Here is an 18,070-nt window from a genome sequence, read left to right on the forward strand (position 1 = left end):
TTAGATGTTTTTGTTCCAGCCTACATTCCTTCTTCACACTAGTCCAAGTAGTGAATGATAATGAAGCTGGAGATCAAGCTCCGCTGCAGGTTGACGTCTGTGCTCCACAGTGGATAAATTATAGCACAGCCATTGTTGCTCGAAGGTGAACCACAGAGGCCACTGCAGCTCCTACTCAGGTCCATGTATTGGCCATTCCAGTCTACACCCATGCCCATGAGTCAGCTGTATCAGCTGACACTTCTGTCAATGTCCTTACCTATGCCACCTGCAGCCCAGATGGGGTCACCCACGCCAACATAACATCATAGTGTAACTAACCTCACCTGTAGTGCCCTAGAGTAAAAGTTAGGGGATCACCAAAGTGAGTAGAATACACTGTCTGAGAAACAGACAGCATGATCATCAGCTAAATAGTTAACCCAAGTTTGGGCCTCTAATGTTCACATGCGGGTTTATTGTCATTTCCATGTTTGCTCGTACATACAGGGGCACAAACTGTTGTTACTTTTGGAAAAAGACATGCATACAACATTTTCTATTTTGCTATCTTCCTTTTTCCTTTTGACTCCCTGTTGCAGTGACAGCTGAATACTGTTATTGTATGCTTAGTCATTTTCTGCTTTAAATACCATGTTCTATTCTCAAGTTCAAATCGATTATGAACAGTTGAAGACACTAACACTAATTGCTTTTTATCGATTGGCAATCACCGTCAGTTAACACAAGTGACTCCACTCCTCAGAGCTATGTAAGACTAGCATGAGACTCATGATCAATCCACTCCGCTCTGTTCAGCTCTCCATCTCCCTGCTCCTTTGAGCTCTCTCACGATCTGCTACGATCTGTCACGCTCTGCACAGCTCTTTACACATTAGTTCTTGTGAAATTACATCATACATCATACAGAAATAAGTCTGTATAATACTTAGTAATCAAGTAGAAATAATTGAAATTCTCTGATAGATTAGAAGGGTGAGCCTCAGTTCAAAACCTTAATATGGTTCACAGGAGGCTTTGATGACACTCCTCCACCTTAAGAGAAGTTTTGAAGAATATTTCTACTAATACTAATACTAATATTCCCAAAATGTTACATAGTGTAGCCATAATAAGCACTGGAAAAACTGGAAAAAGTTCATATCCTTTTCTTACCCCCATGTCCTATAACTCCTGTCCACCTGTTCGTGCTGCTAGGTGTTTAATACTAATAATGGTGATGAAGATACACTTTATTGAAATATTTGTTGAACAGCTGCACATCTTTATTTATTAACATTTGACATTGGCATTTCCTTCTTCAAACATACATCAGGATGTGCCAGAGGATGTGCTATGAGATTAGCTATATTGATATTTTAAATGGGTGATGAGAATTAAAATACCACCCTAAGCCGCACCACCACACATTTTAGAATTAATGATTGTAAACCAGAATTCATCAGAAGAGCTTCTTGCAGTCTGTCATTTACAGACAGCCTCATGCTACTGGTCCTACTCTGCCTTTTATTCTGAAGGGTTTCTGTGAAAATGGCCCATAATAAACACGAGAGTCAAGGTGCTCCATCATAATTAGCTGCAAGATCCTGATTTTCTACACGGTAGACTAGGTGTGAAAACTGGAAGTCTGTGATATTGTGAAGGTGGTCATGAGGGTCGTCCGCGTGTCTGTTGTGCTGTTTTTAGACGTCTGACGAGTGGGTGACGCACGCACGCTCTTAAGTCCCCCCCACCTCAACTTCTCACCTCGCTCCACAAGCATCACTGAACTAAAATAGACAGACTTTGATCTGTGCAGATGCTATTTATATCAGTAAGTCTGATATAGATCTGTTTCTTTCTCGACAGCATTGGTATGAGAAAAGAAAAGGCAACAGCAAGACTGCTTATACCTGCCAAGGATGTAAAGACAGACACAGTCTTCTTCAGTCCCAGGCATCACTGACTCCCTCCCTGCAAGTATCCAGTATTCTCTGTTTTAAGTGTGGATGTAGTATCTCCATTAAAAAACTGTGGATTTCTAGATTCTCTGTTGATGCCTTTCACTTGTCTGCGTTCTGAGCCTAATTAACTTACACTCATTTAGTGGTCACTTCCATGTGTTGGAGGAACAGGTACCTGGAAAAACGTCAGACATCACAGTGAAGTCAACTCCTCTCTTTAAGACATTTCTAATTTTGACTCTTTGTACCTTCTCCATCATTCATCTTCATCTCCATCAGTTTTTTACTCACTGTAATTTGCACATCTAAAGGGTTTGGAAAGGTTTGCTGTTTAAATATAACCATTTAAGAAACATTATAGGACTATCTGTTATCACTTCCCTTTTCAGTGTACAAATATCAGACTCACTGTCTTCCAGTCCAACATTCTGCCAATGACAACCTCCTCCCTCTAAATTCAATGTGACTTCACATTATATTTTGCTCCTGTCATGAATACAACCACCACTTACAGGACGTGCTGCTTACAGTGTCATACAGGTTAACATACAGCCACAATCTTTTGACACATTAGAAAGGATGAAATGACCGACAGCTCCTTTCCTCTAATCCACTCAGCCACCCTCAGTAATTGTCAATGTTTAGAAGAGACTTTTATTCAAATAATTTGTGATTTCAAGACAGATGCCTTTCGTCATTTGGTGCAATTTGGCTTCACACATCAACAGAGACTGCATTATTAAAAATAGACATTTCTCAGCATTGACTTGTTTTGTGTCAAACTGTCAATCGAGTGATCACCTGGCTAAACTGTCCCTGGGTTCAGAGAGTGAGTCGGCCTATTACTATGTAAATCCTGCCAAATTACCATCCACTCCCATCACTGCTGTGCGGCTGGAACAGACCTGCTGCCTGTGCAGTATATTATCTCTTCACTTTCTTTACGTCAGAGAACTGACGGTGTCTCTCCCAGTGGATTCAAATGTTGGCTTATTGGATTCATAGATTATTCAAATTGGTCTTGTTTCATTCAACAATCACTTCTACACACAGATTCAATCTCAACTATAATTTGCCATTTTGGTTACAAAATCTTTAAATACTGTAAAATCTATAACGCCTGTCTAAACATGCAGAAATATAACAGCACCACTGATGCAAAGTTACTGCTTCCAAGAAGTTCCAAGTGCTGTACTTACTCCTCAACTTTCAAGAACCACTTTCGTTTTTTTCTCTAGCACCATCATCAATTAGATTTTAACCAATCATAATTACATTCCCATTAGCCTCAGCTCTACATACAGTACTGTTCACAGATACTTATAAATACCAGTGTTACCCAAACATTATACCTGCTGTATGTGAGAAATATGGCCTTGTACTTGTCGTTGTTTTAGCATGCAGTCTTACAGAACTGCTAGCACGACTAATAGTCTTGTGTTTGTTTTTGATTTGTGGACTAAGCAGTAGCTCAGAGGAGACTTAGAGTTAATATACAAAAACACCACTTCAGTAAATAAACATTTAACTATTTTCTTTCCATCCCAGCAATTATGAACATTTACCAAGGTTTTATCAAACACACAATAATAACATAATGTCCTCATGATAGTGAAGATGAAGCAGAGCAAAGGCCGTGTGACAGTTTGAGCCCTCAGGCGGCACTGCATGAGAAACAGCCATGCTACTATGAAGAGTATAGACACATGCTCTCTGGAGTGCTTGCACCATTGTCCCTTAACAGAGTTTCTGTATCCAAAAACATAACACGAGATACTATTGCAGAAGAAGTAAGCCATACATCAATTATCTGCAGGAACAGCAACGTCTCTGAGCCTGAGCTCCTGTTAGATGGACCAAAACTGAAATGTGTTCTGTGGTCAGATGAGTTCAAGTTTCAGCTTGTTTTAGGAAAAATATGAATTTGGGCAAAAAAGACTATCCAGGCTGTTATTAGTGAAAGCCAGCACCTGTGATGGCATGGGGATGCATCAGTGGCCACAGTATGTGTGACTGTGAAGGTGCCATTGACGCAGAGGCATGGACGGGGTGGTTGAGAGACATATGCTGTCGTGTTGACAGCTTCCTGGGAAGCAAGTGAATATTTCAGCAGAAAATGCCTCATTCTGCATTGTGGGCAGTCATTTATTTACTATGGTCTTTGGGCACCAAATTAAAAATAGTTTTAAACAGGGGGGTAGTAATTGGGTCAAGAGAACAAGTGTAGGGCTACTGTCCTCCTGTTGCAGGCTAAACATGCCCAAACCTCATATCACTCTGTACAAGGTATGTAGATAACTGTAGTGTGCCAATTTGTTTGGCAGATATGGGATTTATTATTGTGTTTCTAAACCCCTAGAAACTAGAACCAGGAGGCTGGCTGGTTTGTGTTGACCCTCACAGTAAATCTATTGTATTATGAAGTCTTTTGACAGGCTGATCCTGGAGTCCCTCCAATCTCTTGTCAAACCTTACTTGACCCCCTCCAGTTTTGCTTATCAACTCCATCTTGGAGATTTGTGGACTGTTGTGGGCTCAAACATCTCCAATTCACCAGAACAAACAAAGGAGCTGGCAATAGACTCAAGAGAAACTAGGAGTCCCATCACTACTCTCTCCATAAAGGGGGAGGAGGTGGAAGTTGTATCTGAGTACAAATACCTGGAAGTGTACTTGGACAAAGAACTGGAGCTGGACCCTCTACATGTTGTAGCTGAGAGGAGGATGCTGTCCAAACTCCTCTCAATCCTGGACCATCCCTCCCACCCACTACACAGTGTGCTGCTGGACAGAGGAGCACATTGAGCCAGAGACTGATCAACATCAAGTGCTCCACAGAACGTCACACGAGGTCCTTTCTACCTGTGGCCAACAATCTTTACAATTCCTTCCCCCTCTGTAAGGGGCAGGGGGAACTGACAAGTTCTTGTCATATATCTGCCGTCATTCGACCCTGGACCATAATTGTCGACCTATTCTCATTCATCTCACATCTTTCCTGGTTGTGGTTCCCTTTCTTTTTGTCTCTGTTGTGAACAACGGTAACAAGGCCCTCTGAAATTGATAAAGATTTTTGAATCTTGAATTATTAACTATTTCCAGCAGTTGACTGCTGTTACTGAAGGAAAGGATGCTAACAACTTTAAAGAGACATTGTGTTCAAAGGCATGAAGTGTTACCAAGTCAGAGTCCATCCATCTTCTGTCCATCTGCCCTGCTTTACTCCTCAGGAGGAGTGGTGAGTGGACAGAGCTTCATCAGTGCAGGAGCTAGTTGTCAGTAAGTAAAGCACAATCCAGGTTCTGATCAGTGATGAAGTCATCAGGATAACGGCCTAAATGCTGAGATGGCATCATTAAAATAAACCTTTTTTGCCTCAGGGAAACTTATACAGATGTAAACTTTGCATGCTTTAAATCATTCGTAAGAGGGAAACACCAAGCGTGTTTCAAGTCTGCTGTCAACAGACATTTCTTTTATCGTTGTTAGTCTAAGGGGGAAACAGAGTGGTGGCACCACTGTACCCTACCTCCAGCCACGATAACAGGAGTGTGAAATGGAATAATTCCAGTCCAGATTAAATCGCTTTGTTGTTCACTAAACATTTGCAAAGCTTGTTTGAAGCCTCTTTTTTTTAAGATATTCAAATGCTTTAAACCTCATCATTCTGCACATAATGCTGCAGGCAGTGACATTGATTTCACTTTACACTTGATAAAAATCCAACTGAAAACAAATATATATATATCTACAAACTAATACAAACATAGGAATACCTTTGAATAAACTGTACTTTATTCTACTGACTAATTCAGTTCATGATATATGAGATCACTGGTTGACTTCCCTGTCTGTCACATGTGATGTCTCAGTGGAGCGATTGGCGGTGACAGTGTGGACAGCACATAAACATGTGCTGAAACCACAGAGATTCACAACTTCAGCTGTTGTGTGTACTGACCTACCTACCTGCCTGACCCACTTTGTTTTTTCATTAAATATGGATCACACAAAAGCACTAAGAAAAGTGGAGAAGAGGAGCAGGAGGAGTGCAACATAAAGATTAAAACCAGTCATTTGACCAAAGGGAAGCTGGTAGATGAGTCTTCCATTCTGCCTTTTATCTTTCTTTATTTTACTTCAATCAAGCACATTTGGCCGACGACTTCTGTTCTGAAATGATTCAAATACTAATAAGCACCATGTTTATTTGCAAAGGTGTAACATGCATGTGCTTTTTGCCCTATTATACTGTGTTTTGTGTCCCTTTTCTCTTAAAGGGGCACCTTTACTGTCCCGTTTCTAAATTCAAAATAAAATTTCCAACTATCATCATCTTATAGCTCTCCAGAATTTAAACCTATTCATCTCTCTGCAGGAGTTGCAACCCCCAATTTCTTTTATCAATCAGTAAGTTGTGGGTAAATGAAATCTCTTACCTATATGTGTAGTAATTAAATACCACTTTTTTCACAGATCCATAAAACATACTGTTTGATAAATTGAACTTGGGATGGATGTTTGTTTTTTTGTGGGACCTCCATATACACAGGTGTGTGTCAAATCCATTCAATCTACCACAGGTGGGCTCCAGTCACTGTGTGGACACGTCTCAAGGATAATTAAAACAAACAGCACGCACCTGGTGATCACAGTTTGGAGCCACACAGCAAAAGTTCTGAAGAGTTGTGTAAATGAGAAAGTTCAGTTTTTTATTTAATAAAATTACAAAAACTCTTTTTATCTTGTCATTATGGGCTATTGTGTGAAAATGTACATATAAAATATAATCTACAAAACTACGTGTGCAAATAGTGACTGGGTCTGATTAATTCCTAAAGCAACTGTCTATTGAGTTGTGATAGCTACCTAATCTAACAGCAGTATTTCAGTGGCAATTTTATTTTGAAATGTATATGATAAACAAGGTATCAGTGGTAATTCTAATATAGATTTGAGGATTGGCAGTTTGATTCCTGGATAAAGTCTGTGGAGATTCTCAGTTATCAAGGTCATAGTTAAGCCAGAGACGCTGTTCAGTGGCAGCGGGCTGGATGTTTCACCTGTCGTCACAGGATTGCTTCATATCACTCACTTCCACTTCAAGTCCATCCAGTCGTCCTCCAGCTAGATGACACTTGACACCAGACTGAGCATGATGCACAGCTGTACAACAGGCTGCACAATGCTCCCACCCAGAGGTGCTATTCATACTTTACAGTTTCTATTCACATTTGTGTGCAAGAATGTTTCATGGATTACTCACAGTGTGCACATTCTGCCAAATGTCTAGCACTGCATAATGTTAGAATCAAAACATGGTCATTACAATCACGGTTATTTAGTGAATCATGGTGATTAGTATGTGCTATATACTGTGTAGATTTTAGTAGATGCAGTGGCAGGAATTGAGGACACAGCTTATGTAATGCTGCTGCAATGTCTCTTCTGAAAACTCAGAATCAACTATTTTGTTCAACAGGGTCCAGATCCTTTCCTGACCTCTGCCTGTTCCAGCAATTTCACAACATCCAGTACTGGTAAGTGGATCAGATATTGAATATGTCAGTGTGTGACAGCACACTTGAAATATAAAGGTGGCGCAAGACAGGACACTGAAAACATCTCAGGAGAAATAATCAGAGGCATCAATCAGGCCTAACACCATAGCGCAAGAGGCTGTTGAGACTAACAAATCTTTAATCCACACACAAACATAGGCTGTTTGTGCCTGGATTATAGATTTGTCAGGGCACTGAGATGCTTTCAAACTGCTTCATTATCAAACCCACCACACAGTGTTAGTTAATACTTCCACTGTCCAGTGAGTTTAGTGAGACAGTGCAGAAATCTAAACTGAGGGCTTATAGCGACAATGGAAATTTGTTTTAGACTCGTAAAAAGTCCATCCACTACTCCAGTCCAACACTACTGTGAAAAAGTCTTGTGGACAGATGAAACAAAGGTAGAACTATTTGGGAAAAACATGCAGCACTACATATGGTTTAAAAAGAAAATGAAGTCCCAACATAAAAATATTAACCCAACAGTACGGTAGAGGAAGCATCATGATTTGGGACTGCTTAGCTTGTCATCATGGAGGAGAAAACATATTCTCAAGTTTATCCAGGTGTCCTACAAAAGAATATGAATATTCAGGTGAATCTCTCTGCAAGCTGAGGCTCAGAAGAAGCTGGGTGATGCAGCAGGACAATGATTCTAAACATCAATGTACATCTATTTCAGAAAGAATGCAAACTTCAAAGGAGTTTGCTATTAAAACAAGTTTCACTTACTTTTCCACCATCACTCTGAATGTTTAATGGGTTTATTTATGACTGTAACACTAGAAAGGGCCTGAATTCCAAAGACAGGGTATGCCATGTTTTTTTAAATAAAAAATAAAGTTGTAGACAAAGACAAAGTCATTACCACATGAGCAAAATCACCATGAAAACCTTTACTGGAAGACACATAGGAGCAAGGAGAACTTTTCCCTTGCCTACATTTTTTCAGGCAAGGATTTAGAATTATTTAAATTGTAAATGACCACAGGATAGTTTGCCCAAATGATGGCTTATGGCAAATATAGTGATTATGACAAATACCGTAAGATACAGTAAATATATATTTTTTAAAAGCATCTACACAGACAATTAGAGGAAAAAAGAAATAATAACAGTAAACCTTTTTAGAAGGAAACAACACTGGACATAATCCACAAATTCTGAAAGAATAGCTGGTAAAGTGAAGTCTGACTAAAGTAGTCTTTCCATATTCATCAAATGCTGATTGAAATGGTTTCAAACTGCTGCGTGAAGTGTACCAAAAGTAAAATATTTCAGAATACACAATGCAACTGTGAGAAAACCTCCCTAACAGTTACTGCTCTGATAAACATTTCACTGTAACAAAGTGAAAGTAACGCAATGACGTCTTAACTAGAATTAGTTTAATACATAATGAATTCAGTCATGGCACTCTGTTAACCTGCTTGTTGGACGTGTCAACTTTGTGAGTGCATTTCTTGCTAGGGAGATTTCCACTGAATACCTTTTTTGTGTACCCCACAGATAAACACACAGCTCAAAGATGTCAGTTTTTCATCAAATTAGGTTATGTGGTTTCTGGGTTTTTTTGTGTTCTTTTAAAAAATACAAAATGTGTCAGGAGAAGCCAGCAGTCGGAAAACAGACTGACAGAAGTGCTGATGTAACCTGTACAGTGTCTTAAAAAACATCCCTGGAATCTGACTTGCCTCAGATTGTAACTCAATCTGAGTTACATCTGAGTTGTAACTCAACTATCAAGACAACTATTCATACAAAAGGAGAGAAGAACAATTCCACCAGAGCTGATATCCAGTTCATTCTGCACGAGTTTAGATGTTCTGTTAAAAAATGTTCAAGTTAACTGGTGCAGAGCAGACACATCTGTGATGTTAACACGTGTTTATCCTGCTACAACAAGTCAAAATGTCTGCAGTGAAAAAGACTGATTTGAAAAACCCGTTGAGTCCAATGGATGCAGCAGTGTAAGCTCTCTATCCTCACACACAATCCCTCTGTCCACGGCTGTTGTCGGCACGGTGGGATTACATTGTCAATCTGTTCCATTCTTGTGATGTCAATATCTCACAATCTCCTTTAGGGAATTTTCTCAAAATTGGCAAATTCTTGTTTGGTCACGTCTGTCCTGCTTCATCCATCCCATTCTCGGGAGCGTGATATCTCTATCTCAGGAAGGCCTTTTGGGGATTACTTTAAAAATGACACAACCGTCCACTTGGACTGAAGAATGAACTGATTAGATTTTGCTGGTCAAAGGTCATGTTCACCGGTGAGCTCAGATCTGTTACATTCTCAAATATCTTGTCAATGACACCCTGTATTTTACAAACACCTCAAGAAATTTCCATTACACCTGGCACAAACAATCACTTAGACACAGAGATTAACTGATTAGAATATGAATAATAAGTTTGGATATACATCTCAACTGCCGATTGGTGGGTGCATACAATGCAACAATTTTAGTTTCTGACTAATCCTAATTAATTAATTAATTAATTAATAAGTATTGGGAAAACACAACACCCAGAATTCACAGAATCACTTGTTTTAGTGTCTACATCAGGCCAAATGAATGGGCTCAGGCTTTACACAATGTAATAAAATTACAGCATTGGACATTTATGAACTCAAACTGTTGTGTTAAGTTCCTCTTAGACATTAAATGCAGCCACTTATAGAATTTGCCAATTTCATATACCAGAAGCACCTTTTGTCTAAAAGAAATGGTGGCTTCACAAAGACAGTGAAGGAGAGAAACATATTTGTTTGTGACACTACGTTCACAGGCCTGGTGCAGCTTATCAGTAATCACACATCTCTCCTTGTTTTTGTGGTACGTCTACACTGCAACAGCGTGACAGTGCAGTGTGTTGTACACGGGTGCACTGCTCTGTAATGATCTGTACTTTTCATGCTCCACTGTTAGTTTGCCTGTCTGCAGTCTTCTGTCACACGATCGATAACCATTTCCATTCTGTAGAATAACACCAGGTGAAATCAGATTTCTATGATATTCTACCTTATTTATGATCCATTGGATGCTGGGGGGAGGCACCAGCTTGTATGATGAGGGATCTAACAGTTATATTACAGTGAACTTAAACACACATTTCAGTCCAGGAACCTACATATGGCTCTCAGATTCACAGTGCATGCTATGTCTAAAGCAGCATGGTCACAAATAAATTAATTCATAAAATAGTGAAAGGTTTTCCATAGTGCTGAGGCTGAAAATGATTTTTAATGCATAAAGAGATTCTGAACCTTTACCTCAACATATCATGACTGGAAACGGTTCTTTGAATAATTGGATGAAGCCAAATCATTTGTGATGTTAAACAGAACAGAAAACTGTAGAGTTTTGCCTTCATTGAAAGCTAGCAAGAGTTTGTCTTCATTGGTCCTAGCGAGGCACTTGAAACAGCATCTTGAATCAGTTTTATGTACAACATAGAATGTGTTGTATCATGGATTGTAACACAAGCTGATGTATGTGCTTTGCCTGGTTCCGAAAGTACTCTCAAACATATCAACAATCAGTGCAAGTTGACTTCTTCAGTGCAGCAAAGATCCACAGGGTGACTGGTCTTCTTTAAGTCAGATTAAAGCTGCACGTTGGCAGCATCAAGTGGCAGTAAGAGGTAATTAAACTTCAGCAGCACTTCAGTACCACAAAATCCTGTAACATGACGTCAGTACACTACACAGCATCGGATTTTAAAAGTAATTCTGAAGAGCTGGCTAATCTGAAAGTTACAGTGTGTCAGTCAGTGCGACGGGATGCTTTAAGTCGAGATTATTTTAAAACAAAACAAAACAGAAAAACAAAAGCAAAACAAAAATCCACTCCAGCAGCTTTCTTATAATACTAAAAACATCTTTTCACAGTTTGATCTCTTTGTTCTATGTTCTCTTGGCTCTGAGCTTCAGACCCATGTGCTTGTTCATTCAGTTCATTCGACTGTATGGTTTGAGTAAAGCTATTGCAGCCTTTGCATTGTTGTTGTGTATGCCGATTAAGAAACATACATTTTGAAAACCTGTATGGGATCAATAGGTCTCTGGTCAATAGAAGCGTTTGCGTCTGTTTTCCTTCCAGCGCCCGTAAACCACCAGTCCAACCACTGCAAGGACTCCCAGACCCAAGATGGAGAAGAGGATAGTAAAGAAAAACTGGACTGTGCTCATTCCTTCCTCCTCTACAGCCACTGCAAAGAAAAAGGATAAGAAGTCATTAGCAAACAGATCAGAGATGTCCCCTGAACAAAGGGTACATGAGTGTATCTCCTAAAAAACTGCACCAGCAGGAGGTTTTTCAGAGTGTGCTACTGCCTGTACTTTGCTTTCCACCGCAAATGGTATGTCCAAACAACATGTCTTCATAAAAAAAACACAAGTCAAGTTTAAGTTGGCCGTGCTGGATCTAACCCTGAAACTGTTCCATGTTGTCGACTCTGGGTATGATGACCTCCTCCTCTTCATCGTCCTCTGGTGTCCTGTGTACCATCAGCTCGTACAGCTTCATGGAGATGATGTCGTGGTTATCTAGGGCAACATCAACAAGTTGGTAATTAACACAAACAGTTTGCACCCTTTTTAGTGTTTCTGTGGGAGAGAGCTAATTCTGTATTGATCAAATACCTAGAATTGTGTTGGTTGCAGTGCTTTTAATTTCCCTTAAGTTTAATTTAATTTAATTAAACAGGGGTCCCTAGTGGTTAAGTAGCCTTCATGAATCATACCTGACAGGTCCCCAGTGGCAGAGGAGGCACCAAAAAAGTAGCCTTTAGGTAACCGCAGCCCCGTTACTTCAGCACAGTCTTTCCATTCCTGCTTACCATCGACATCCACCATGAGCTGAAGGCAAAGAAACAACTAGCATAAGTCAAATCATAACAGTTTTTATACAGGTATGACTTCAACTTAACATTTTAATACCTTGAAAACCTACAACCTCTCAATAACATTTAAATACAAAGTACAGAACAAAGCACATAAATGTAGCATTCCCAGTTACATGAAAAATTACCACACTTTAATTAGACTTTCTTACCGTGAGTCTGTTGTTTAAGTATCTGATGAGGAGAAACGTATCATGGACTGTGTTGCGCACCATAGCTGCGCAACCCCCAAGGTCAGCGGATCGTCCATCCTGATCATGGTCATATGACAGAGTTCCATTCCCAAGCATCATTGATATATATGGGAAAGCCCTCTGTGGGGAAGACAGGACAAACAAAAACATTTTTTATATAATATTATTATATCACAATAACACTGAGTCAAAACAGATGGATGTAATGAGATGTTAAGACAGGTTTCTATTACCTGCCCAATAACCTGGAGCACTTTTATTTTGGGATTTGTAAAAACGAGAGTGAGAGAAGGATAGAAAATGTAAAAGCAATTTATTAAGCTAGTTTATATTTTAATTAATAATTAAATTATTAATTAAAGAAAAGTTAGAAAAATGTTTATGTATGCTGTTAATTACAGATCTTAAAAAGAATTGGCCAAAATTGGCAGGTCAGAAAATTAAAAAAATAATCTGAAATCAGAATCTGCCAAGAAAACTGCAATCAGTAATATGTCATCTTACAATCTGGAAACACTGGGGAATATTAATATGAGGAGATTCCATTGTGAGGGAGGTGTCTCCAACAGTTTGGGTCAGGGGTTGTGACACAGTTCTTCTGTAGCCTTTACATCAGGGTGAACATGTGTGTCATGGTTTCAATCTCAGTTTTATGAATCACGACACACCCAGTATCATTAGAAGTAGAAGTACATAGTAACATAGTTCTTCATGGAAACAGAGATGCCACTCAAGCCTTCCATGCTCTACTACAGCATGAAATATCAACTGTCACTCACGTCGTGGGTCTTCTCAGCATTGGGGTAAGTGTCCACAAATACTCCCAGTCCTACAAACTGGTTCATGTTGCCAAATACAGGACCTGCAAAAAAACAGTACATAGAAACAGCAATGAGTACAGTGAGACAGCAAAGTAAGGTGGTGATTGTTTTGAACTGTTGAAGATGAGTTAGCTCTGAATACTGGCTTCTATCACATGATATTAAGTGACATAAACATGGGTAGAGTCTCTGCCTACCATTCTGCATGCGATCTTTGGTTAACCAGATGGCTAGTCCATCCCCATTGAAATTCTTTTTTCCCTGGCCGGAGATTTTGAAGTGCACCTTGAGCTCCCAGTCTCGCAAGAAGAAAGGCTAGGAAGCAACAGAAACAAAGTCAAGCACTTTATTCTACTGCTATGCCTGGTATGCATTGGGGAACTGAGGTCTTTTTCACACCTTAATTCTTTTGCTTTGGTCCGAATCAGTTAATGACTTTGTGACATTGTATCAGTTTCTCCTCGGTTCGGTTTTGTTTCACACCGAGTAAAAATCCAAACGAACCAAAACACGTCACTTCAAACTACACGAGAACGTCCTCTCCACTAATTGGTCAGATGTTTCTGCCGCGGGAACAGAAATACAGGAAGAAGGTGAAGTGTTGTAGACTACTGTACGTTTGTGTAGCAGAGAGATGATTTTACTATGAATGTTAACGCGGATTGGTCATCCCGTTGATTATTGTTTTTTACATTTACAGCATGTTTTTGTTGGACAAACGAAAGAAATTGGAATCTACAAACTACCCAAAGTCCTCAAATCATGAGATTCATAGCGTTTGGTCCCGTTTTGGTTCGGTTCGCGTTCTCACCAGGAGGACCGCACCAGAGTTCGCTAAATGATGTGGATCGAGACCACCTAGTTTTGGGGGTCTTGGTGCGGTTGTTTTGGTGCGCACTCGAGTGCGATCACCGTGTTCACACTGGACAAAACGAACCGCACCAAGAGGGAAAACGAACTTGAGTCCGATTTAATCTAACTAAATCCTGTAGGTGTGAAAGCAACCTGAATTAAGTAACCATAATGTTAAATGCCAGAGTCAAATATAAATGTCTTAAATGGTTTATGCTCAAAATCTTCTACCCAACATGTTCCATATAACGGTCATGTTAAGTGGTCCTATTAACGTGGTCATGCGATAGGATGTAAGAGGTTAAAGCGTGTAACACTGAACTTCCTGACAACTAGCCCAGAGCAGATTGTAGTTTGTTGACTTACAATTCGACTCCACACTGCTCCCTGTCTGCTCTGCAGGTCTGGGGTCAGCCTTACATAGTCCGGTGTTACCAATGCAGTGCCCATCAGATCCCACTGTGACGAACTAGAAAAGCCCAAACCTGCAAAACAGCAATAGACCTGTTAGCCACGGTATTCACAGAGGTGTAAACAGAAACCTTTAGGGATCCTCTAACTGTACAATGCAACAGGACAGCCTGTTTAAAACATAGTTTCTTGTGGGGTATTTAGCATCAGTGATTAGCCACAAAAACAATGTGGCACAATTTACGCTTAGCTGCTTTCAACAAATTGACATTTGTTAAACATGATGCCTGTTGTCATCGGGCCGTACATACCTGTCTGTATCCAACCCGAGTCCAACAGTACGGTGGCCAAACTAAACCCAACAAGCATATTGTATTTTATGTCTGTAGCCTTTGCAGTTGAGTTTGTGTAGTGCTTTTCTAGTATGACCCTCATGCTTGAGTGCTGGTTAAATTACAACACTAAAGAACTCAATTATAACACTTAAAGAATTTCCTCATCGTGGGATAAATAAAGTCACTAGGACAGATTCAACCTTTTGGGTTTTGTTTCTATTTGTATCAAAAATCAACAACAGTGCAATGACTTATAAAATGTATATCACATAAACAGCAGCTCATAAATACTGAGTTTAAACATTACATTGTCTCCCAAACTGTAAGAGTTTAGTTTGGGGGTGTCCTACCATGGTCCTTGAGGGCCACTGACCTGTTTGTTTTCCAGCTCTCCCTGCACTACCCACTGCTGATTACCTGGATCAGGTGCAGGGATGGTTGCGAAACAAGCAGGGTTGCCTAACCCCTGTGTGTGCAACAAAAGCTAGAAGCTTCAAGTTATTATACAATCTATCTAGCTACAAGCTTTTGTTCAAAAGTAGATGACAGAGTACGTCATGAATCAATAAATCCTTTATCCTAGATTACATATACAATATGTTGATTCCAGGAGCTCTGGTGACGCTCGGAGTTTCGGGCGTCGTCAGTCACATGGTGTTGTTCTTGTACTTTCGATACGTTATTCTGTCAGAGTGTTTTATGTTGAGTGGTACAAACTTTATTATCACATACAATGACTTTAATAACGTTATTTGCTAACGATCATTATGTTTTGTGCTCACTGCAGCTAACCATTATTCCCCGTTTTGTGACGTTAGCTAGTTAAGTTGTGTAAGGGGCACAAAGTTCCTCTTGGCTAATAATTACCTCGGCAGCTAACATTAATACAGCAGGCACTAATCACAAACTGGACTAAATTGAGCCAAATACTCATTTACAGTAGTTAGTTAACTTAGTTTGGGTTTAGATAAGCTGACATTGCACTTGTTAGCTAACGGTTAGTTGACTGGTAACTTACCACGGTACGGCTTTGCCAAAGAAAACTCTCGTTTCAAAAAGTCCTCCATAAACTCCTGCTCGTCTGCCAGAGACTGGCTCATCAGCATACAAACGGTGATAAACAAAAATGTTAATTCACGAATGTTTTTAATGCGAAACATTGGGCACAAAGACAAGAAACTCGTCAGTCGATCCAGAGTCGGTGTAGTTCCAGTGACGTCCATCTTTACGCTCTCGCGATAAACTAGTCACGTGGTTTCAGTCCGACAGGAAGAAAACTACATTTCCGGTTACTGCTTCCAAATTAAAACCTTCTTTAAAACCTGATGAAGTCAAACTATGTGTTGATTAAAAAGACTTAATCACCACAAGACTGGTGGAAAAAATATTCACATCTTTAAGATAAATACAAATACAATTTGCTCTACTTAATAAAGGAATTTGTACCAGTGTTAGTAACCTAAGAAAAAGATAAAAGTTCTAATTATGCTGCCTTCAGGATGTTATTAAGGAAAATTATAACCTACTGATAATTTATTGAAACAACCCCCCAAAAAGTTAGTTTGTATTAAATTTGTTGTAGCCGAATGTCTTCTGTAGTTGGTCTGCTGGTCTGTAGAAAAGGCTGCCATCTTGTGGCAGTGGGATTTCATCATATTGCAGTAATAAAAATAAATAAATGTAATTTAATTTAATATTCGTATATCCTACAGTTTAACACATTTAGTTTACATGCAATATATGATTAAATAATAAAACAACACTCAATCCTTAAATCCTCACAAAACTAGACCACAATTAAATCTACAGGCTCAGTTTAGGCAATTTCTGTATTATTAGAAATGTAAAAAAAAAATACTTAATGTAGTATTAATTTTTAGTTGTAGACCTCCAGTGTTGCTTCAGTGTCAAAGAGTTGATGCAGGTTAATAAAATAGGAGTAATTAAGGATAGAGGACTGTCTGAAGGGCCTGGTACAGTATTTCAGAATCAGAAAACTGTTTATTGCGAGGTACAAAAAAGAGCACTTTACAGTAATCCACCATCATTTCCACTGTCTTGAGAGTGTTGAGCTCCAGGTTGTTCATGCTGCACCAAGAGACCAGACGGTTCATCTCACTTCCGTAAGCTGACTCGTTTCCATCAGAGACTAATGAAGATGGTGCCATCTGTGAATCATCAGGGGTTTAACAGACTGGCGTCCAAATGTACAGCTGTTGTTATACAGGGAGAATAACAGAGGACAGAGGACACAGCCTTGGCGGGATTCAGTGCTGATGGTCTGGGAGTCCGAGACATGCTTCCCCAGCCTCACGAACTGCCGTCTGTCTGTCGGGAAGTCTGTGGTCCACCTGCACAGTGAGTCTGACATGTTCAGCTGGGAGAGATTGTCTCAGAGCAAAGCTGGGACGATAGTGTTGAAGGCAGAGCTGAAGTCCACAAACAGTATCCTGGCATAGAATCCTGGGGAGTCCAGATGCTGGAGGATGAAGTGAAGGGCCATGTTTACAGCATCGTCTTCAGATCTGTTGGCTCCGTAGGCTAACTGCAGGGGATCCAGAAGGGAAGTCTTGTCCTTGAGGTGGGACAAGACAAGACGCTCAAAAGACTTCATGACCACAGAAGTCAGGGCAACGGGTCTGTAATCATTAAGTCCTGTGATCCTCAACTTTTAGAAACTGTAATAATAGCTGATGATCAGGCTGGCATATTGAAGGTCTCCAGAAAGGTGTTATAAAAAGCCTGTGAACACTGGATGGACAGATGGTTGCTACAGTGCTACAGGGTGGAGGGGCAGACAGAGTCCGGGTCTACGGCACACAGAAAAAGTATCTGAACCATCATAATCATAATCTTCTGCATTCATTTCTCATAAAATGTGATCTGATCAAGTCCAGAGTATTAACAAATATAATGTGCCTAAAGTAATAACACAAAAATGCCTTTATTAAGAACAACTATAAAAACCTTATAGTGAGAGCACAAATTAGTAAATTAATTTGGAGGTGTGGACTAGTGCTACTTCAAAAAAACACTCTTA

General features: G+C 39.8%; 1 protein-coding gene across 1 annotated transcript; it reads right to left on the reverse strand.

The window, feature by feature from the left end:
* Positions 1-8,388: 8,388 nt before the first annotated feature.
* Positions 8,389-16,261, reverse strand: lman2lb (lectin, mannose-binding 2-like b). Its single transcript, XM_026343709.1, has 8 exons — positions 16,049-16,261; positions 14,651-14,769; positions 13,630-13,747; positions 13,391-13,473; positions 12,570-12,731; positions 12,259-12,373; positions 11,945-12,061; positions 8,389-11,724 (listed from the first exon to the last, which is right to left on the reverse strand). The coding sequence occupies exons 1-8, from the start codon at positions 16,251-16,253 to the stop codon at positions 11,582-11,584; spliced, it is 1,062 nt and encodes a 353-aa protein (XP_026199494.1). The 5' UTR covers positions 16,254-16,261; the 3' UTR covers positions 8,389-11,581.
* Between the last annotated feature and the right edge of the window lie 1,809 nt (positions 16,262-18,070).

The sequence above is a fragment of the Anabas testudineus genome, chromosome 9, assembly GCF_900324465.2.
Source record: "Anabas testudineus chromosome 9, fAnaTes1.2, whole genome shotgun sequence".
Lineage (NCBI taxonomy): Eukaryota > Metazoa > Chordata > Actinopteri > Anabantiformes > Anabantidae > Anabas > Anabas testudineus.